Source organism: Hypanus sabinus, chromosome 26, assembly GCF_030144855.1.
Source record: "Hypanus sabinus isolate sHypSab1 chromosome 26, sHypSab1.hap1, whole genome shotgun sequence".
Taxonomy (NCBI): domain Eukaryota; kingdom Metazoa; phylum Chordata; class Chondrichthyes; order Myliobatiformes; family Dasyatidae; genus Hypanus; species Hypanus sabinus.
This window is the reverse complement of record NC_082731.1, coordinates 45739049-45763009: the sequence shown is the minus strand read 5'-3', so window position 1 is coordinate 45763009 and position 23961 is coordinate 45739049. Positions and strand designations below refer to the sequence as shown.

Genomic DNA, 23961 nt, shown 5'->3' with positions numbered 1-23961 from the left:
TACCACAGGACAACCCACCACAGCAGAACCTTAACATCCACTGACGGTAACACAAGTACTCTTAATAACCCATTTATTGCAGTTGTGTGTCAAGAACACCACCCAGTCAGCTGGCTTTGCTCTCTGCCTCTAGAGACAGCTGTTCACATTCAGTTGGAGCGGCTGCTATTTTGCTGGCTTAGAAAGCCAGCTTTCAGCATAGCTGCACAAGTGAACAATTTGATTTCACACAAAATTTAATGCAGCTTTGCCGGTCTGACATTAAGAAAGCAATATTATCAGAAATCCTGATTAAGGGTCTTAGCCCAAAAAATCCACCGTTTATTCACTTTCATAGATGCTGCCTGACCTGCTCAGCTCCTCTATCATTTTGTGTGTGCTGCTTTGGATTTCTGTGTCTGCAGAACCTCATGTTTATTATCAGAGTAGTTTGTTTCAATGTTATAATCTCTGGAACAGGTAATGCAGCAGTCATGAAGCTCAAATACTTTCAACAGCCTCCACCATAGTTGGCAATTATACTAATCAGTTATGAATTAGGAGGTTATGTCCAGTACAGGTCTTTATTTTTAACAGGAGAGCATAATTGACTTTGCACAAACATTAACTGCACAATTTATCTCCCTAATCTAAAAGGAGGGAGAAAGTTTTAGTGAAAGGCTTGCTAAAGATGGAGCTTCGTGAACACAAAAAGGAGGAGAGGTGCCTTGAATGTTGAGGTTTTAGGATGTAGTGATAAACAGGAGCAGAATTTGAAAGTCTGGTGTTCCTTTCCACTCCAGCAGATTACAAACCCCTGTGATTCTCTACCCCAGTGGCCTGCGGGTGTTCAGTCACCAAGTATATTCAAATTCAGACAAAAGAACTTTAGGGAAATCGTGGTATATATGGATTAGGGAGGAACAACTAGATGTGGAGAACCTGTTGAGTTTCAGTGCAGGTTAATTAGGACATATGGCCTAATCCTCCTATTTCTTTTGATCCCAGATGTCCATTTTTCACATGGCAAAGTGTTAAAGCAAAGCCTAAAAGTACTCAAATTGAAGCCACACAAAACCCGATCACAAATTTGTGGATCATGACCTGCAATTTTTGTTGACTTATAAGGAATCTGGTCATGCATATACCATGAACTACACCTATAGTCGTTGTACGCTCTTCTGCTTGATTGGACAAGGATCTCTTGAATATTGTTAATCACCCACCTGTCTGTAATCTTTGAAGTAGCGATATGTTCTTCGTAACTGCTGTACAACAGGAGGATCTGTAAGACACAACAGCAAAACCTGAAATCATGTATTAAGGCCAGCTTCTATGTCGCTGTTTAAGACAACTGAATGGTTCCCTAGCATAATAAAATGGACTCTTGAATTCATGTTCTATCTTGTTATGACCTTGTGCCTTATTGTCTCTGCCTGTACTGCACTTTCTCTGTAATCATAACACTTTATTTTGCATTCTTTTATGTTTTCCCTTGTATAACCTCAATGCACTGTTGTAATGAAATGATCTGTATGGATGATATGAAAAACAAAGTTGTTCACTGTACGTCAGTATATGTGACAGTCAAAACCAATTGTTTGGTACCTTGGGAAAATAGTACATTTAATCCTGGATATAAAGGTACACATAATTAAAAATAAACTGAACTTTATTAAAATCAGAATCAGATTTTTCACTGACATATGACCTCAGATTTGCAAAATAGGGCAGATACCCTCAGCCTCTCACTGCCGCAGTCGGTTGCAGACAAGAACAGAAGCATCAATATAACCATATAACAATTACAGCACGGAAACAGGCCATCTCAGCCCTTTTAGTCCGTGCCGACGCTTATACTCACCTAGTCCCACTGACCCGCACTCAGCCCATAACCCTCCATTCCTTTCCTGTCCATATACCTTTCCAATTTTACTTTAAATGACAATACCAAACCTGCCTCTACCACTTCTACTGGAAGCTCATTCCACACAGCTACCACTCTCTGAGTAAAGAAATTCCCCCGGTGTTACCCTTAAACCTTTGCCCCCTAACTCTCAAATCATGTCCTCTTGTTTGAATCTCCCCTACTCTCAATGGAAAAAGCCTATTCATGTCAACTCGATCTATCCCCCTCGTTATTTTAAATACCTCTATCAAGTCCCCCCTCAACCTTCTATGCTCCAAAGAACAAAGACCTGACTTGTTCAGCCTTTCCCTGTAACTTAGGTGCTGAAACCCAGGTAACATTCTAGTAAATCTTCTCTTTACTCTCTCTATTTTGTTGATATCTTTCCTATAATTCGATGACCAGAACTGTACACAATACTCCAAATTTGGCCTTATTATTCCTAGATCACTCTGTTCTACTGCATTCTTCAATGCCATACCATTTATGATGTATGTCCTATTTGGATTATTCCTACCAAAATGTAGCACCTCACACTTATCAGCATTAAACTCCATCTGCCATCCACTTCTACTGGAAGCTCGTTTCATACAGCTACACTCTCTCTTCCCCCTCGTGTTACCTCTAAACTTTTGCCCCCTAACTCTCAACTCATGCCCTCTTGTTTGAATCTCCCCTACTCTCAATAGAAAAAGCCCATCTATCCCCCTCATAATTTTAAATACCTCTATCTAGTTCTCCCTCAACCTTCTACGCTCCAAAGAATAAAGACCTAACTTGTTCAACCTGTCTCTGTAACTTAGGTGCTGAAACCCAGGTAACATTCTAGTAAATCTTCTCCATACTCTCTCTATTTTGTTGACATCTTTCCGATAATTCGGTGACCAGAACTGCACACAATACTCCAATTTTGGCCTTACCAATGCCTTGCACAATTTTAACATTAAATCTCAACTCCTAAACTCAACACTCTGATTTATAAAGGCCAGCATACCAAAAGCTTTCTTCACCATCCTATCCACATGAGATTCCACCTTCAGGGAACTGTACACCATTATACCTAGATCACTCTGTTCTACTGCATTCCTCAATGCCCCATCATTTACCATGTATGTTCTATTTTGATTATTAGTCCTACCAAAATGTAGCACCTCACACTTATCAGTATTAAACTCCATCTGCCATCGTTCAGCCCACTCTTCTAACTGGCCTAAATCTCTCTGCAAGCTTTGAAAACCTACTTCATCATCCACAACACCACCTACCTTAGTATCATCTGCATACTTACTAATCCAATTTACCATCCCATCATCCAGATCATTAATGTATATGACAAACAACATTGGACCCAATACATATCCCTGAGGCACCCCGCTAGTCACCGGCCTCCAACCTGACAAACAGTTATCCACCACTACTCTCTGGCATCTCCCATTTAGCCACTGTTGAATCCATTTTACTACTTCAATCTTAATACCTAACGATTGAACCTTCCTAACTAACCTTCAGTGCGGAACCTTGTCAAAAGCCTTACTGAAGTCCATGTAGACAACATCCACTGCTTTACCCTTGTCAACTTTCCTCGTAACTGCTTCAAAAAATTCAAAAAGATTTGTCAAACATGACCTTCCACACACAAATCCATGCTGACTATTCTTAATCAAACCCTGTCTATCCAGATAATTATATATACCATCTCCAAGAATACGTTCCATTAAATTACCCACCACTGACACCAAACTGACAGGCCTATAATTGCTAGGTTTACTCTTAGAACCCTTTTTAAACAATGGAATCACATGAGCAATACGCCAATCCTCTGGCACCATCCCCGTTTCTAATGACATTTGAAATATTTCTGTCAGAGCCCCTGCTATTTCTACACCAACTTCCCTCAAGGTCCTAGGGAATATCCTGTCAGGACCTGGAGATTTATCCACTTTTATATTCCTTAAAAATGCCAGTACTTCCTCTTCTTTAATTGTCATAGTTTCCATAACTTCCCTACTTGTTTCCATTACCTTACACAATTCAATATCCTTCTCCTTAGTTAATACCAAAGAAAAGAAATTGTTCAAAATCTCCCCTATCTCTTTTGGTTCCACACATGGCTGTCTACTCTGATTCTATAAGGGACCAATTTTATCCCTCACTATCCTTTTGCTATTAATATAACTGTAGAAACCCTTTGGATTTATTTTCACCTTACTTGCCAAAGCAACGTATCTTATTTTAGCTTTTCTAATTTCTTTCTTAAGATTCTTTTTACATTCTTTATATTCCTTGAGCACCACATTTACTCCATGCTGCCTATATTTATTATAGATCTCCCTCTTTTTCTGAACCAAGTTTCCAATATCCCTTGAAAACCATGGCGCTCTCAAACTTTTAACCTTTCCTTTCAACCTAACAGGAAGATAAAGATTCTGTACCCTCAAAATTTCACCTTTAAATGACCTGCATTTCTCTATTACATCCTTCCCTTAAAACAAATTGTCCCAATCTACCCCTTCTAAGTCTTTTCGCATCTCCTCAAAGTTAGCCTTTCTCCAATCAAAAATCTCAACCCTGGGTCCAGTCCTATCCTTCTCCATAATTAAATTGAAACTAATGGTATTGTGATCACTGGACCCAAAGTGTTCCCCAACACATACCTCTGTCACCTGACCTATCCCATTCCCGAACAGGAGATCCAACACTGCCCGTTCTCTAGTTGGTACCTCTATGTATTGCAGCAAAAAACTACCCTGCACATATTTTACAAACTCCAAACCATCCAGCCCTTTTACAGAATGGACTTCCCAGTCTATGTGCGGAAAATTAAAATCTCCCACAATCACAACCTTGTGCTTACTACAAATATCTGCTATCTCCTTACAAATTTGCTCCTCCAATTCTCGCTCCCCATTAGGTGGTCTATAATACACCCCTATAAGTGTTACTACACCTTTCCCATTCCTCAATTCCACCTAAATAGCCTCCCTAGATGAGCCCTCTAATCTATCCTGCCAAAGCACCGCTGTAATATTTTCTCGGACAAGCAATGCAACACCTCCTCCTCTTGCCCTTCTGATTCTATCACATCTGAAGCAATGAAATCCAGGAATATTTAGTTGCCAATCATGTTTCACTAATAGCTACATCATATTTCCAGGTATCAATCCATGCTCTAAGCTCATCCACCTTTCTTACAAAGCTCCTAGCATTAAAACAGATGCATTTGAGAAATTTTCCACCTCTTCCTCTCTGTTTATCCCTAACAATGCGATCAACTTTATTATCTTTTTCTTCCTTCTCCCCTACATCTTCGGTCTGAGCACTCCCCTTCTCTATCACCTGCCTATCCTCCCTCACACACTGTCTACTAGCTTTCTCTATTTGTGAACTAATCTCCTCTCCCCTGGTCTCTTCAAAGTGATTCCCACCCCCCAACCATTCCAGTTTAAAGTCTCCCCAGTAGCCTTAGCAAATCAACAGTCGTATCTCTTGGTAGTACTCATATCTACTGTAATGAAGGGCTTTGAGTGGTTGGTCATGGACAGAAATAACTTCTGCCTGAGCAAGAAGCAAGACACACTGCAATTTGCCTAACAATGAGTCTACAATGAGTCTACAACAGACACAATCTCACTGCTTCTCCGCTAGGCTTTGGAGAACCCAGACAACAGCAAAGCATACATTAGACTGCTGTTTTTCAATTACAGCTCAGCAATAAACACCATCATCCCATCAGTGCTGATCAACAAGCTTCAAAACCTGGGTCTCTGAAACTCCCTCTGTGACTGGATCCCTGACTATAGTCAGTGTGGATCAGTAAAAACATCACCTCAGCACTGACAATCAACACAGGCACACTTCAAAGATGCATGCTTAGCTTACTGCTCTACTCATGATGGTCTGGCTAGGCACAGCTAGGCTAGGCACATTCATATCATCTATGAATTTACTGTTGACACCACTGTTTTTGGAAGGATATCAGATGGCATCTAAGAGGCATACAGGAATGTGATAGGTTAAGTGATGTTGCAGCAGCAACCTCGCACTCAATATCACCAAGCCCAAGGGACTGATTGCGCAGACTTCAGGATGGAGAAGTCTGGAAACACACATCAGTCCTCACTGAGGAGTCAGCAGTGAAAAAGTCAACAATCAGAGAATTATCTTGGGCTCAACACATTGATGCAGTTACAAAGAAAGCATGACAGTAGCTCTATTTCATTAACAGTTTGAAAAGATTTGGTATGTCATCAGACACCCTTGCAAATTTGGACAGTATTCTGATTGATTGCAACACTGCCTGGTATGGAGGCTATAATATGCATGTTCAGAAGAAGCTGCAGAGGGTTGTAAACCCAGCCAGTTCCATCACAAGCACCGAAAGCATCTTCAACATGTGGTTCCTCAAGAAGGCGGCATCCACCATTAAGAATCCTCACCATTCAAGACAAGTCATCTTTGCACTTTCACCAACAGGGAGGAGGCACGTGAGCCTGAAGCACCACAGACAACATTCTAAGAACAAATCTTTCCCTTCTGCCATCAGATTTCACACTACTTTGTTATTCCTCTTTTGCACAAATTATTTTTGTAGCTCAAAGTGATTTTTATGTCCTACATTGTACCTTTAGTACGAAACAACAAATCTTGTGACATATGTCCTGAAGGTAAATCTGTTTCTGATTCTGAAGAAGCTGTTACTAAATTGTTCAGTTTTCTTTGCACTGCTAACCTGGCAATGAGGATTGATGTGTGTTCTCCCATCTCCTTCCTAAAATCCACAATCAGCTCCTTGGTCTTGCTGACGCTGAGTGCGAGGGTTTATTGGGACAACACTCAAGCTAATCTCTGTTGCTCCTATGCCTCCTTATCACCATCTGATAATCCACCAATGACAGTGGTGAATTTATTAATGGGATCTGAATTATGCTTAAGTCCCACAGTCATGAAGGAGAGTAGAGCAGTGAGCTAACCATGCATCCTTAAAGTGCACTTGCATTGATAGTCAGCAAGGAGGGGATGATAGTACTTATCCACATTGACTGTGGTCTCCCAATAAGGAAGTTGAGGATCAATTTGCAGAGGAGGTACAGAGGCCAGGACTTGAAGCTTGGTTATTAGTACTGACAGAATAATGGTGTTTAACACTGAGCTGTAATTGATAAACAGTAGCCTGACGTATGTCTAGAAGTTGTCTAGGCCTTCCAAAGCAGAATGGAGAACCAATGAGATTGCATCTGTTATGGACCTGTTTTGAGGGTAAGTGAATTACAGGGCCCAGGTCCTTGCTTCAGCTGCAGTTTCTCCACTTACTCGTGTTCAGCTACTTAAAACTGTTTTAACATTATAAGATTTAATGGTGAATAGTATATATGTATTTAATGAAACCCACTGAACACATGAAGAAGAAAATAATCAATTAAACCAGGGGTTCCCAACCATTTCAATGCCATGGACCAATACCATTAAGCCAGGGGTCCATGGACCCCAGGTTGGGAACTCCTGGACTTAATGGTTTATACTATTCAATCTTGCAAGTCTTAGCAACAGGTTGACGGCAAGAGAAAAAAATATTTGCTGCAACTGAGAAAATAAAAGCTTGGGGTTAAAAATTGTTTATTCATTTCCAGTGGTGCTGTCTGATCTGCTGAGTTCCTCCAGCATTTTGTATGTGTTGCTTTGGGGAAAAATATCTTGAGGTCACAGATCTTCCTTCAACATAAAGCAATGAAGAGGCTACTTACCCTCACCAAGTGTCGGTTGTGACTCAGTGAACAACAACCTGGCCTCTAAGTCAGCAACAACACACACAAAATGCTGGTGGAACACAGTAGGCCAGGCAGCATCTATAGGGAGAAGCGCTGTCGACGTTTCGGGCCGAGACGTCAAGATGGCTAACAGTTTCTTCCCTCAGGCCATTAGGCTTCTGAACTCCCTGCCACATCACATTCAAAGTGTCAACAGTTAATCTGTTCTGTACCTGACCATATTTAATTTATGCACTTTACTTTGTTTACTTATGCATAATTCATCTGTAGATTTCATCCTTACTTTACTGTGTCTTATGTGTACTACTGTGCTTTACACCCTGGATCAGAGATATGTAGTCTCATTTAACAATATACACATATATAGTTAAATGACAATAAACTTGACTCGACATTGTCAGATACCAGTTTTTGGCAGATACATTAAGCTGGGATGTGAACTACTGGATCCAAAAGATACAAGAGGAAATAATTTCTCACTGCTGTAGCTAATAATCATTCCGTAAAGAACACCAAGAAAATGATGTGAAGGTTTAGTCAATGCTGTTTGTTGGAACTTGCTGTGATTGAATCGATAACCTTGTTCTCAAATTACAATAATTAGATATTGTTTTTATCCTTTAATGGGCTGCGCAAGCCCCAGGCAAAGCTACATTTATTGCCTTTCAAATTGCACTCATACTGTGTGGTTTGCCAAGTCATTTCAGACAACAGTTGAGAGTTGACCACGTTGGTAGCTTCAGAATCATGCAAAAGGACAGCAGATTTCCTTCCATAAAGTCTATCAGTGAATCAGATGGATTTTAAAAAGAATCTAATCATTTCATGCTTACCATCACTGATTTTATTATTTCCAGAATTATGTAATGAATAGAATATATATTTTGCAAATGGCCACAGAAGGATCCAAACCCATATCTCAGGATCTTTAGACCAAATCTCTGGATTCTAGCATATTAGGTTAGATAATTATCACGGCAGTGTAAGGATTAGCAGTAATGCTATTACAGCGGCAGTGACCTGGATTCAATTCCACCCTTGTCTGTAAGGAGGTTACGTGCTCTCCCTGTGACCATGTAGGTTGCCTTCAGATCTTCTGGTTTCCTCCCACATTCCTAAGGTGTATGGATAAGTAGGTTATTCGGTCACATGGGTATAATTGGTGGCGCAGGCTTGTTGGGCTGGAAGAGCCGGTTACCGTGCTGTATCCCTAAATATATTAAATAGCAATTCTATTACCACGCCCTTGCCTGCCTTTACAATTGAAGAACTTGTCCCAAGGCTGTGCCAGGTGCAATGGCGGATGCTTTAAGATTCTGGGTGCAGATTTTCATAGCAGTGAGCCACAGACCTTAAAGGATATTGCTGTTTGCAATGTACGTGAAGGTGCTGGTGAACACAAAGATGTACTGCCAGCCTTCCCAATGGCAAATATAATAGACCTGGCAACTTTATTTTGTGGCTGCTGATGGCTGCAAAGTTGTATATAATAGGAGCAGAACTAGGCCACTCGACCCATCAAGTCTCTACCATAATTGCAAAAGATCAGAGGTTTTTAATGATAGCGGTCCACAGCATAAAAAAAGATTGGGAACTCCTGCACTAGAAACTCACCATTAAAGCTGATACATCAACAATGGCCATTTTAATTAAAAAAAGAGAGGACACCACCAGTGGTACAGTCAAGCATGAGAAAATGAAACCTGAAATCAAATGACTGTCATGTACTAGAATATATAACTGTTTGTGAGGTAGGAAAATGGTTGGTGTGTAAGATCAAGGTGCAATAATTGTCTTGCATTTCTTACACACATGACCTTTAAGTGCAAATGGAATTAATTTACATAATTATGGTACTTTCTGTAGCCTATTACTGCCATATTGTTCACAAAGGCGAACAAAACTGTTGGAAACTAACAGTACATGGTAGCCCGAGGCAGATTTACCAGTTTAAAATAATTATGCAGTACTTACATTAATGAGTCCATAATGGACCAACACTAACTTGAAAGCAAATGAGGAAGGCTGCTGATCGCAAACAAGTCCAATGTGTCACATCTATAGAGCAACAGCCTCAAACAACAAGTTATAAAATTTAACAACCATCTGAATATTCTGAGGGGAAGTTTTCTCTAATGGCTCATGTTCATTAAAAATAGAACTACGAGTTTCCAGATTTGCACAGCTTTTACTCATTTGCACCAATTGTGCAATCTTCCACTTTTGGACATCAGTCTTGATTATGTCCAATCCAAAATGCTAATACACAGAGTGTCTCAAATACAGTTTTTGAATCACCAGTACTTTTCCGACATACTGTAGTTACCTATGATACTTGTTTAGAAATAAGTTTACATTAACCATAACAGGTCCATACAGAGGCAGCACAATAGCACAATAGCACAATGGTTAACACAATGCTTTACAGTACCAGTGACCTGGGTTCAATTCCTGCCATTGCCTGAAAGGAGTTTGTACGTTCTCCCCATGACTGTGTGGGTTTCCTTCAAGTGCTTGGGTTTCCTCCCACAGTCGAGACATACTGGTTGGTAGATTAATTGGTCACTGTAAATTGTCCCATGATTAGGCTAGGGTCAAATCAGGATTTGCTGGGGGGTGTGGTTCGAAGGGTCTATTCTGTGTTGTATCGCAATAAATATAAATAAATAATTGTGAACTTGCAAGATTTCATTCCAAACTTCTACAAACCATTTCCAAGTATTTCTCAGCTTCAATCATGAAAGGCCCAGCTCCAGTTTTGATGATACTCCTTTGTTCCTAAACTCACCCACCAGCCAAAATAAAAAATTCTTTATCACCTCACGTTTCCATAAGACATAAGAGCAGAATTATGCCATTTGGTCCATAGTCTGCTCTGCCATTCCATCATGGCTGATTTATTATCCCTCCTATCCCCATTCTCCTGCCTTCTCCCCATAACCTTTGAATCCCTTACTAATCGAGAACCGATCAACCTCCACTTTAAGTACACCCAATGACCTGGCCTCCAAAGCCATCTGTGGTAATGAATTCCACAGATTCACCACCCTTTCAATTCTGATTAGTTGATCAAAATACTAACTCGATGTCAAGATTAGTATGTTGAAAACCTTAAAAACAAAATCACACAGCCTAAATTTCACAAGTTACAGTACTAGATTTTATTTGATGTTCAAACTGCAGACACTTAGACAAAATTGAGAATTTTAATGGCTGCAGCGAACAACCAGCCTCCCACAAAGCAACAATCAGATGCTGAGGGGGAAAATCTGGTTTAAACTAAAAATACCTTTCTGAAAAATGATCTCAGCCTGTGGAAGGAAAGATCCTTTGGAGGGAGTGAAAGTGGAATGTGTTGCATATTGATTGTTGGGCCAGTGTTCTGCTCACTAGTCAGCGAGGTATACCCATCTCTGTGCTGAGCTGAGGCTGTGGACCGAAATTATCAGCTGTGACTGGCTTTGTGGCTGTGGACTCAATTTTGTGAACTTCAGCTCTGAATATTATTTGCTTAGTTAAACTGTTTGCACAATTTAGTTCTTTTTCTGTAAATTGAGTACTTGACTGGCTTCCTGTTTTAATAAATTCTATTGGGTTTCTTTGTTTTGGGCTGCCTGTAAAGAGAAGAATCTCAAGGTTCTATATAGCATACATACTTTGATAATAAATGTACTTTGAACTTTGAGAGGATGAGCAAGCTCTGCATGACAGATGCCTTAGCCAGTACCAGTTACAGTAGTGAAGTTCATAGAAGTGATAGATCCATTAAGTTCTCAGGTGAATGTTGGGAAAAGCAATGATAAACAAGGCACTGGGTTACTGAGAACACCGACAGATATTGGCAAATGTATATGAATACTGAACCGGGTTCAATTGTGAAGCATTTTTGATCAAAGAGTCAACTATCAATCACAGGTGGATGGCTGCATTTTAATTAAAAAACATACCAAGAATACTATCCCTGGAAAATTAGATCAATCCTCGTCACTGGGTAGGGAAAGAAAATTGTTTTCAGACTAGCAGTGAGTTCAAGGCATGAGTTAAGGGTTAATGTGTCTGGGCATAAGAGACTGAATTTTATTGGATTGCTGACATCAGACAATAGAGAGCAGTACACTGCTAATCTAGGTACAGCTGGCGATTCATGTGCGGCTGGGAGGAGGAGCCAGTTTGGCAGTGCTGACTGCGCAGTGATTACTAAATGCTCCTCTGAGAGAGAGTATTAGCATTTTGGTGCCTGATTTCATTCAGACAAAAAAGGAGTGTTAATCAATCATTCGGAGTCCTGCTGAATGATCCCCGATTTGTTTTTTATTCTGATGTTAATATCGAGGAACAGCTGAAACAGATGACTGCTTAATGCTTTCAGGTGTTAACCTGTGTGTAGGAGTGAGGGAAAGCATGTGAAAGTGCAAGATTGACAGTGTGAGAGGAAGCAAGGAAAAAATGCCCACAGGAAATAGGGCGCATACGATGGCTGTGGTCATCACACCTAGTAACTACAGGTGGAAAATAAAGGGAAAGGCCACAGGCTGAGGCGGAAGGAATGAGGGACAGACAGGAGAATTGAAGAGTAGAAAGATAAATAAACTGGACAGTGAGATAACAAGAGAAAGGAGAAAAAATGCAAGTTAGGGTTTGGGTGGATATTAGCTAGATGAGTCTTTAACAAAACTTTGCATAGTAAGTGAATCTATAGCCAGAATGAAATAGCTAGCAGGAGTACCATCAGAATTAGAATCAGGTTTAATATCATCAGCATGTCATGAAATTTTTTGCCTTTGCAGGAGCAGTACATTACATAATAATAGGAAAAAACATGAATTACAGTAAGTATATATATTTATATAATAGTTAAAATAAATAAATAGTGCAAAAATTGGGGGAAAAAAGTAGCGAGGTAATGTTCATGGGTTCAATGTCCATTCAAAAGTCTAATGGCAGAGGGGAAGAAGCTCCTGAATCACTGAGTGTGTGTTCTTTCAGGCTTCTATACCCTCCTTCCTGATGGTAGCAATGAGACAGGGCATGACCTGGGTTATGGGGGTCCCTAATGATGGATGCCACTTTTTTTGAGGCATTGCTCCTTGAAGATGTCCTGGATACTACAGAGGCTAGTACCCATATTGGAGCTGACTAAGTTTACAACTCTCTACAGCTTGAAGATGTCCTGGATATTATACAAATGCATCAGTGTTCTACTATTTCTAATAAATGAGCAAAAGGTGTGAAGTTCTGAAGTTGAAACAATTACAAAGCTGCTTCTTTGGAGTGTGTCAAACACCCAGCGGAATGTGACTTCAAAAAGTAGGCAAGATATAATGTCAGGCTTCAGGGAGGAAAACAATATGAAACGATATCTTTGAAAATTTTACAATGATATTGGCTCAACTCAAATAAATGGAAATTTTCAAACTTGATCTCGCAAGGCACCATATATTTTCATGAATGCAAAAACTGGGAACCAAAGATAATGTTTTGCAGCAGAATATTGTATTAACAAAAAAGGGCTGGGTATGAATGGACAATGCTCAGCAATTCATGGTCAATACAACATATGCTGACCTTGTCATACTTAACAGGTAAAATAACTCCCTTTCATACTACAAACACTCATGAAACAGCCTTAATCAAATCTCTCCACTCTGCAAAACCAGTTGCTTTTACATCTCTAATGCCTTTAGTGCAGCCTCAGAGCCCAGTTCTATACAGCATTTGGACTCCTGTGGGAGAATGTTTCAAAATTTGCGTTTCTGCCGTGCAATATGTTGCAGCAAAGCAGCTGGGAGGCCTGCGCTCGAAGTCCTTGGGGACGGCCATTTTATCACAGCCCCCAAAGGTCCTCATTATGCTTCATTACACCATTTGCCACCATGCTCCCTGTAGCCATGCCTAAAGGGCAATGTGGAGCCACAGTAGGCCTATCCTCTCACCCTGACCTGCTGACTTACACAGGGTCAAGCGCTGTTAATGCGGAACTACAGCTGTTCCCTCAGCCCAGTGCAAACAGCTCCTTTATCCAATGTTTCGCAAATCTTATTAGAATTGTAAAGCGCATTTCTCTGCTCTAGCTCTCTTGTGCTGGTTAGTTACCATGAGAAAGCCTTTGAACACATACACCAGAAGGCTCATTTAAGCATGGAAGGCATTTTGCATTTACAGTGCATGCTCCAACTAGACAGTGAGTTATCTTCAGACTGAACTCTAATGTTGCTTGAGTAAAAATTGCTTTTCTTTAAATGCACAAGAAAGGTAACACACACCTCCTGTTTACACATCGGATTTCCAAGGGTCACAAGTTCACATGGTAGCTGAACAGGTATTCAAACACCAGAGTTTTGTTTATGTGCTTGTACCTGTTTCGTCATCAGCTCTAATTACCTTTAAATTTTATTACCGAAGTCCTCAGTTTCTCCAGTTTTACTAAGACAGGTGATTTGAGCTTTGTGCTATTCTGTTGGAAATTGGATTAAGACTGCCTTCACCCCCCTGTGTAAATACCATAAATGGAACCCAGGACCCCTGCAGTGGGGTTTTGTCCATATCACAAAGAAATATAATGGGATGCTTATACCGAGACCAGGAGGTGTAATGCAGACCCTGTATCTGAAATTTGCATAGACAGATTGAGCAGAACTGACCCTGTTAAGTTGCACACTCTCAGTGGGGCAGCTCGGCTGTAGAAATATTTTTGGCCATACACAATGCAAATATTCAGATGGGCCAATTTTTTCCCATCCAGTATTTTCCCCCTTCCTGTCCTGAAGCCAATAACTCAACCTTACTGCAGACACCTGGCCAAGTACCCAATCTTTTCAGGCATGTCTAGACAGTGAGTATCAGCAGGTCACTCTACTGCAAAACACAGCTCAATGACAGATCCTCTCATCCAATGTCCACAGACTCTTAAACATCTGATGGTGATATATTCAGTAATAGGATTTCTATCGGATTAATACAACACTATGAAATAGCACTCAAACTTGCCACTGGTGCAGCTAATTCAAGACAAAAAAAAAGCAAAGCATTTATGATTCTAGAACAGAGTTACCAATCTTTTTATTCCACAGACCCCTATCATCAACTGAGGAGTCCATGGACCCCAGTCTGGGAATCCCTGCTGTAGAGCATTAAAAGGTACTTTACTGTTTAACAAAGTATATTTAATGTTTAATACCAGACAGCATGCATCGAAGGTGAGAGGGGAAAGATTCGATGAGGACATGAGAGTTAAGTTTTTTTTACTCAGAGTTGTGGATGCCTGGGATGCTCTGCCTGGTATGGTGGTAGAGGCAATTACATTAAAGGCTTTTAAGACACATTTAGATAGGTACATGAATATGAGAAAGATGGAGGGATGTGTAGGTAGGAGGGATACGTTTTGGGTTTCTTAAAAAAATTACTGTTTAGCTGGTTCAACACAATGTTGTGGGCCAAAGGGCCTGTTCCTGTGCCGAACTCTTCTACGTTCTGTAATCCATTTTCATACTTTCTTATCAGAAATCATTTCATTTCAACCCATCAAGTCAGGACAATCTTATTCCTTAACTAATTTTCTCTGTAACCTTTTGTCCCAATATTCTCATAAACTCCCCAGACTGACTGGCAATTTACAGCAAATGCAGGATGTGAGAGAAAACCCACGCAGTCACATGGAGATCAGACAGCAATGTAAAACATGTGGAGTCAAGAGGTTCAAGAAAAGGCAAAGCGATGATAACTAGATTATTCGCTCTTTAACAGTTGGTCGGTAGTGAAACTGTTCAATCTATTTCATTGGAATTTTGTTTACAGCATCTATGAAAATAAGTAGTATTCTGTTTAAAGTCTCATCTTTGATGCATCAGGATAAGATGAGCTGAGTTAAACTACTGGACTGGGATTTAAATCTAAATGAGCCCAATGTTATCAGATTAATCACAGAAGACCCTTGGCGCCCATGGACTGAACTAAGTCATACACATTCTACAGAAAACATGTGACAGTCAGTACCTGCACTTGAGGTGAAAGCTACTAACAGGAAGCAATATGGTTATATGAACATCACAAATCGCGTGTAACAGCATCCAGTGCAGTGGCACGGCTCCAGTTTAATGTTTGCAAGATATGGAATGCTTGATATATTTTGAGAACTGATTTAGAGAAATTCAAATTGAGGATCGGACTTTCAAGGTGACATAGGAAACAAAGGTTCCTGTATGACCGAAGTTTGAAATTAAGCTGAATGATTTAACTTTGATTACTTGGGAATACCAACATTTGGGCGCCACGTTGGTATAGCCCCCCCCCCACCCCCACATGCAAAATATAAAACACAAAATCAAAAAAAGGCATATTTCAGTACAGTTCAGCTCAGTGTTCATTATTTGAAAGCCACCGAGATTCAAAAATCGCCGAAGAATAGTAACAAAAAAGAGCGACCAGAACTAGAACACATGGTAAACCTGACAGTCCAATCTACAATCTATGTTGATTAAAACATTGCTCTGGCACCATCCACTAATTTCCACTCATAGTCCAAAGGCATATCAGTTAGAAGGTTAACTGTCTTGTAAATTAATCTATTAAATAGGTGACTTGCTGGGCAGTACAGCTTGTTGGGACCTGAAGGACCTGTACTGTGCTTTATCTCTAAATTTAAAATTTAAAAGAAAATCTAGCTGGGACTATCAATGATAACAAGCAAACATCTTAAACCAAGGAATTCTATTCTTTGTATTCCTGCAGTCAGCTCTATTTGATTAACCCAGTTTCCCTAACTCATTCTCCGACCTGTAGCAGAGATGTCACAGCTTGAATGCCTATTTTAAAAGAAACAATACTAAGATGTGTGTTAAATGTTGGCCCTCCAGTCACACAGGACAACATTTATTGCACAATGATTAAGCACCATGCAGACAGACACACATCTCGGTTTGATCATTTCATGTTAATCTATTAAAACAATTCATCTCGTTTTAATCATAGTATTAATCTGTAGGTAATTAATATGCAAATTGAAAGGATTTTGCTAACAATGAGGAGTGATTAATTAGTTGGGTGGTTTTGTTCTGTGGCCAGTTAAATTTTATTTATGAGCATTTTGTTCTTGTCTGGATGTTAACAGTAAGGAAACTGAGACTTCAAATAGTAGCCAGAATGCTTGAGCCTGTGTGTGCCAATATTTATTACCAGCGGAATAACACACAGCAATTTTGTTCTTTTCTGAAGTCAAGCCGCTTGAACCATGTTATTATTACTTGTAGTGATTGTGCAGCCAGCAGTTTTTTCCTCTATGTTAGAGCGACCATTTCTCTGAAAACAGAAGTCGAACAACAAAAAAGGTGTCAAGTACAGATGCTGCCTCTACACCAACAGACAGAGACTGCTCGGCTCAAGTCCCCATGGCTTTTGTCCAAACACAGATAAAGGCATGAATTAGTAAGGCGAGGTGAGAGAGGCTGACTTTGGCATTAGGATACAAGGAAAAAAGCAGTTGTGTCCACTTGTCCTCTCATGCCTGCTCTGGCATTTACTATGATCTCATACAGATCTTAGTGCCATTTTGTTTATTTATTTAGAGATATAGCATAGAGTAAGTCCTTCCAGTCCTTTGAGTCACACCACCCAGAAACCCACCAACAACCCCCCCCCATTAAACCCTAGCCTAATCAATTATCTACAGTACTGTGCAAAAGTCTTAGGCACTGTACTATATATTACGTCTCTTGTTACCAAACAGCACTTAATACAACTGTACAAAGTAATACAAAGCTAAGTACTCTTATTTGTTTCCCAATTACCTTACTAGTTTAACCAATATCCAGTATTACAGAACAGTCTGTGTGTGTGTGTGTGTGTGTGTGTGTGTGTGTGTGTGTGTGTGTATGTGTGTGTGTGTGTGTGTGTGCACGCGCGCACGCACCTGTCTTTTGCACAGTACTGTACTATCATGAAAGATGACAGTAGATAATTCCACAGCACTGCACAAATCCTCATTCATTATAGACGCCAGTGATATTAATGTCTGGCCATGCAGAACACAGATTGAATGATAAAAACTAAAATCATGTAAAGATCATGGGGTGCTATGAACAAAAGGGCATAGGTTTAAGATTAGAGGCGACAGATTTAAAAGAGACATGACGGGCAGCCTCTTCATGCAAGGGGCGGTGTATATTTGAAGTGAACTGCCAGAAATATGAGGGGTGATTGATAAGTTTGTGGCCTAAGGTAGAAGGAGTCAATTTTAGAAAACCTAGCACATTTATTTTTCAACGTAGTTCCCTCCTACATTTGCACATTTAGTCCAGCGGTCGTGGAGCATATGGATCTGCAGGTCAACTCTTTGAGTGACTGGAGAGACTTGTTATAGAGCAGCTCCGGCCTATGGTTAGGCCACACTTAGAACCCCTCCAGTTCGCCTATCAGCCCCAACTAGGAGTTGAGGATGCCATCGTCTGTCCGCTGAACCTTGTCTACGCCCACCTGGACAAGCCGGCGAGGGTCATGTTTTTTGACTTTTCCAGTACGTTCAACACCATCTGCCCTGCTCTGCTGGGTGAGAAGCTGACAGGTGTCATGGATTATTGATTACCTGACTGGCAGACCACAGTACGTGCGCTTGCAACACTGTGTGTCAGACAGAGTGGTCAGCAGCACTGGAGCTCCACAGGGGACTGTCTTATCTCCCTTTCTCCTCACCATCTACACCTCAGACTCCAACTACAACACAGAGTCTTGCCATCTTCAGAAGTCCCGGAGTGTGGATGAGAAGTGTGGGAACTGGGGTCTCGGAGTGTGGGGACTGGGATCCCAGAGTGTGGATGAGGAGTGTGGGGAATGGGGTCTCTGAGTGTGGGGAGTGGGGTCCCGGAGTGTGGGAACTGGGGTCTCGGAGTGTGGGGACTGGGGTCCCGGAGTGTGGATGAGGAGTGTGGGGACTGGGGTCCCAGAGTGTGGATGAGGAGTGTGGGAACTGGGGTCTCGGAGTGTGGATGAGGAGTTTGGGGACTGGGATCCCAGAGTGTGGATGAGGAGTGTGGGGACTGGGGTCTCGGAGTGTGGGGACTGGGATCCCAGAGTGTGGATGAGGAGTGTGGAAACTGGGGTCTCTGAGTGTGGGGACTGGGGTCCCGGAGTGTGGATGAGGAGTGTGGGGACTGGTGTCTTGGAGTGAGGATGAGGAGTGTGGGGACTGGGGTCCCGGATTGTGGGAACCGGTGTCTCGGAGTGTGGATGAGTATGGGAACTGGTGTCCCAGGGAGATTTTTTATCATTAAATCTTGTGGCAAGCTGTCATCAGATTCGTCTGGAGATCCAAGATGAAGCAGGTCTGATGGACCACCATGCACAAGTCCCTGGACAACTGGGGCAAAAACGTCCCCAATGTCACCCTCACCCTAATGGCCAGCTTTGTGTGTGGCTGAATCATGTTGTGTGTGGATCCCAGGTACATGGGCACTAAATACCACTACGTGCCCAGGTTCTACCTGTCGCCCTGGCTACAAAGGATGGGCCTGGCCCCTTTACTGCGCAACACCCCTGTCAGCTGGTCGTTGCCGCCATACCTGTCCTTTCTAGAAGTTCTTTCACGTCAATGCCTTTGACCACAGGGCCATCAGGCAGTGGTCAACATGTAAGATCCTGTAGGCACTGCAGGAGAAGGATGTAATGGATGCTCAGGTGGTTCCCTGAGCAGACCGCCAGTTCATCTGGCAAAATGCCTCATCGCCAGACCTCACCAACAGGCACCAAGACTTCGCCTGGCTGGCGGTGAGAGGGGCCCTCCCAGTGCAATCCCTCCTGTTTGCCCAGAACGTCGTCCCCACACCCCTCTGCCCATGGGAAGACTGCAGTGAGGAGGACTCGGTGACCCACCTCTTTGCACACTGTGGGTTTGCGGAGAAGGTGTGGAGGAGGATGGAAAGGACACTGTCGAGGTTCATCTCCAGCAGTTGCGTGACAGAGGACTCTCTGATCTATGGGCTGTTCCCGGGAACGCACACCGAGACCAACATCCAGTGCTGCTGGCAGATCATCAATTCGATGAAAGACGCTCTTTGGTCGGCCCGAAACCTGATGATCTACCAGCACATGGAGTTGTCCGTGGGGGAATGCTGCCAACTGGCACCTTCTCGGCTGCAGGAGTACGTGCTGAGGGACGCACTCAAACTCGGTGCAGCCACCACAAGGGCCCGGTGGGGAAGGACCACAGTCTAGGGTTCTTCTCCAGCGGGAGTTGTGGGGTAGGGTTGGGGTGTATACCCCTGAACAAGGGAAATGTAAATATGGAATAACAGAGTGCCTCATGGGTGGCGAAGTGTGAAAATGTGAAGACCGCAATGGAACCAGTTGTAAAGGATTGAAAGTCATTGAATGGTTTATTGTATATAATTTTATTTTTAAATAAAGTATATTTTGTTTAAAAAAAGCTATTTATTTAAGCCATATATTTTTTTACAAACCCCTTTTACAGTTAACTACAGAAAATGCCTTTTCTGAAACACTACGGAGGAGATGTTCACCAGGAGCTCCAACAGTGTGCTGAAACCTGACATGGCATATCCATGCACCTACAAGAGAACTGATAGCAGTGGTACTTTAAATTATATTTAAATACTTGATTGCAATATGCCCTGGAAAACCCATTTTCTTTAAAGGAAAACAAAATTAAACAAATGGTAGGTCTGATTTGAGTTAATCACAAATTCTGGAAGCAGTAATTCAAGAGAAACTTGAAACTAAGAAAATAGTGCACAAAATTTCAGGTGAAAAGATCATGCTTAACAAGCTGAGTTCTTTAAGGTGCTGAGAAACATGGTTAGTAAATGTAGCAGATGCGGTGTATGTTAACTCTCAGAAAATCCATGACAAATTATCACTGGGCAGACTGTTCAGGAACAAGAGATGTGAAATTTTAAGAGAAGGGTTACAAATTGGATTAAAACTTGCTGAGAAGGCAGGAAATAAAGGAGATTTTTCCCCAGAGTGGTTGGAACTGAGAAACTGTCCCAAACACAAAAGATTCGGCAGATGCTGGAAATCCAGAGCAACACACACGAAATGCTAGAGGAACTCAGCAAGCCAGCAGCATCCATTGAGGGGAATAAACATTCGACATTTCGGGATGAGACCATTCCATCAGGACATGAAGGGTCTCGGCCTGAAATGTTGACTGCTTACTCTTTTCCATAACTGCTGCCTGACCTGCTGAGTTCCTCCAGCATTTTGTGTGTGGTGCTGCAGATGACAGGTGGAAGAGGCAAAGGGCTGGAGAAGAATCAATCTGATAAGAGAGGAGTGTCCCAAGGACCGCTTTGACTTCTATTTACAAGGTGTGTTAATGACTTTGATGTGTGGCTATAAAGATGTGTGAATGCTGGCAAACTATTTTAGAACAGGGAGAATGAAAAACTTGATTAGATGGCGGAACAGGATGAAAGCTGACTCTAAAAGTGGATTGGTAAAGCCTCCCTTTTCATAGTTATCCACTGAATTGGGGAAAGACCAGTGACGTGGAAAAGCAAATGAACTTTGAATTCAGGGTCATAGAGCATTAAGTATAGTACCTCAAATTAAGTTACATTCTCCGACATCTTGGAATGTATTAGTTAGCAGCTTTCATTTTCATACATCTTAGGTTGTCTGGCAAACTAGAGCAGCAATTGATCTATGTGTTAGTACACATCCCAGGGAATGGCCCATAGATCAGAGATTTCTGTGTTGTGTAGCACCACAACATCAACAACTCATTGTACATCCTTTCCCAGACTGATCTGGCAAATGCACAGTGAGGTGCTACAATTGTCTTATCCACCCTGCAGCTATACTGAAGGTAGCGTGTGTTTGGATTAAGGTGCTGACCCTGTATAAAGGTCTAACAAGGAGAATCATACTAACCAATGCCTTGATGCATATTTCTAAATATCCTTTGCCACCTCAACTGCTTTAGCAACAAAGAAGTATCTCCCTTTCCTTTTTCACCATTTAATGACTGTTCAATCACCTCCAACAAACCCCGCTATGTTCAATACACCTCCCTAAAGGAATATAGATGCATTATTGCTCTTTCACCTACAGCATCCTTCCACCTCTGATTCAGTTTCCAGCTGAAAGAGTAGTTTACTTCTTTGGTGCCCATAATGGTGACACAGGTGACATTAAATGCTGATGAGATCATAAGACATAGGAGTAGTATTAGACTATTTGGCCCATCAAGTCTGCTCCACCATTTCATCATGGCTGATCTATCATTCCTTTCAACCCCATTCTCTTGGCTTTTTCCCATAATCTATGACGCCCTGACAAAGCAAGAACCAGTTAACCTCTGCTTTAAATACACCCAATGATGTGGCCTCCACAGTCACCAGTGGCAATTAATTCCACAGATTCACCATCGTATTTCTGAAGAAATTCCTTCTCAGTTCTGTTCTAAAGGGATGTCCTTCTGAGGCTGTACCCTCTGGTCCTCGAATCCCCCACTAGAGGAAACAACCTCTTCAGATCCATTCTACCTGGCTGTTCAATATTCGGCTTCAATGAGGTCACCCCTTCATTCTTCTAAGCTCCAGTGAGTACACACCCAGAGCTATCCAACACTCCTCATAAGCATTGCCTGTTCAGTATGCTTGATCTCTAGGTTCTTGAAGCTCTAATTTCCCACCCACCTTTACCCCGACTTCACCTTCCGATGCACTTAGACCCCACGTTGAGGTTACAATGTAGTTATTCAATTCTTCATTGAAATTTTTAGAAATGACAAAAATTCATTCTAAACAACACTTAAAACTTCTCAAGAGTGGCCGGTGATACAGTAAGCTTTCAATCATCAATGAGAGTGCTTTACATAGCATCTGAGCCGCTCACAGCCTATTAGTTCACCCTCTGCCTCCCTTGCGTGTGTAAACATTCTTGCTTCCTCACCAACTTATCCCATCTTTTCACCGATAATGTCTGGAAAATGGTTTGCAACTTCCAGTGAGGGTAGTACACCTAAGATGGCTAGGAAAAGCCTTAGCATGAATCTGAAACTCCTAGGATTTCAGGCGGAACCAGTCATCCAAAACGTCGTTGAACTGGCCAGTGAAGTGGGATTAGAGGATGTTAATGATGGCGATGTTGAAGAGTTACTCATGGTGAGAGCCTTAATAATGAACAGCTTTGAGAACTGGCAGAACAACTCACCCTGGGTGAATCTGAGGACTCGGATGGAGAAGAGGAAACACCAGAATTCCTCAGCACTAGCATTACCAGGATCATACAAATCATCACCAGTTCATCGATAATGACCCTGACAGGAACCGAAGTAATGAGGCAAAGAGAGGAGTTCTCGACATGATTTCCTGATACCAAGAACTGCTTTATAAGAAGAAACTTAAGAAAAGGCAGTCAAATCTTTATGTCTACTTGAAGAGGAAGCCAAAGCTAGAGGAGGACCACACAGCTGGTCCCTCCTGTGAGATGTAACCAACACCGCGTCCCTCTGCTGTTGCTGCAATGTATTGGTGCTCCACTGATGTACAGTTTAGGCCTACTTGTGTGCTTGTTACTCCATGAATTACTGTGTGTACATATATTTCAGATTTGATTTTTTTTAAAATCAGGCACACATAATGTTATAATGACCCCGTGTAGTGCTGATTTACATAGCATCCGTAGTATTAAGCTGGGTCTGAGTGTACTGTTCTAACGAACAATGTGGTTTAATCTCTTGGATGTGCACCAAGTTCAACAATTTCAGGTCATAACTGATTATTCTCAGATGGCACAGCAATTTCTGGTAATTATTCTGATGTTTAGTTTTCTTTTGTTTCTTGGCCTGTGGCTGCCCCCTGTGGTCAGACTCTTTGCTTTTTACATTCATTCCCTGCTCACTTCCATCCTATCATGGACCTTTCCTTTTATTTTATTTTCCCCTGTCCCTCACTCCCACATCCATCTATTTCCTTGTTATATATTTTTTATCCCGTTGTAAAATATCAACAAAGAATAACCTGACATGGACTTCTGCTTGTTTTGTTTTGCCTACATTTCCACCACTTTTAGTTTTTACTTCAAACTATCAGAAAGCAAATTAAATTACTATACAGAATCACTGAGCAGCGACAGGCTTGAGAAAATTTGTAAGACTACACAGCAATTTGACAATTAAAATTACAAAATAATGACAGGAAAATTACTTTGTGATGCTTTTAAATATCTAGATATCTAGATATCTACAGTACTGGCTATTTCATAGATAATGTGCCATGTTCAATAATATGAAATATCTTCACAACTAATGCACAAAATAATTCATGGGTACATCTACCGTACCATTCTCTGAAC

At 41.5% G+C, this 23961-nt stretch overlaps 1 protein-coding gene across 1 annotated transcript in view; it reads right to left on the bottom strand.

Moving 5' to 3' along the window:
* The window catches only part of timm50 (translocase of inner mitochondrial membrane 50 homolog (S. cerevisiae)), a 148518-nt gene that overhangs the window by 54225 nt on the left and 70332 nt on the right, over positions 1–23961 (bottom strand). Inside the window, exon 4 of the mRNA XM_059951013.1 lies at positions 1206–1264. Within this exon, the coding sequence (XP_059806996.1) occupies positions 1206–1264 (59 nt within the window). The remainder of the gene's footprint in view (positions 1–1205; positions 1265–23961) is intronic.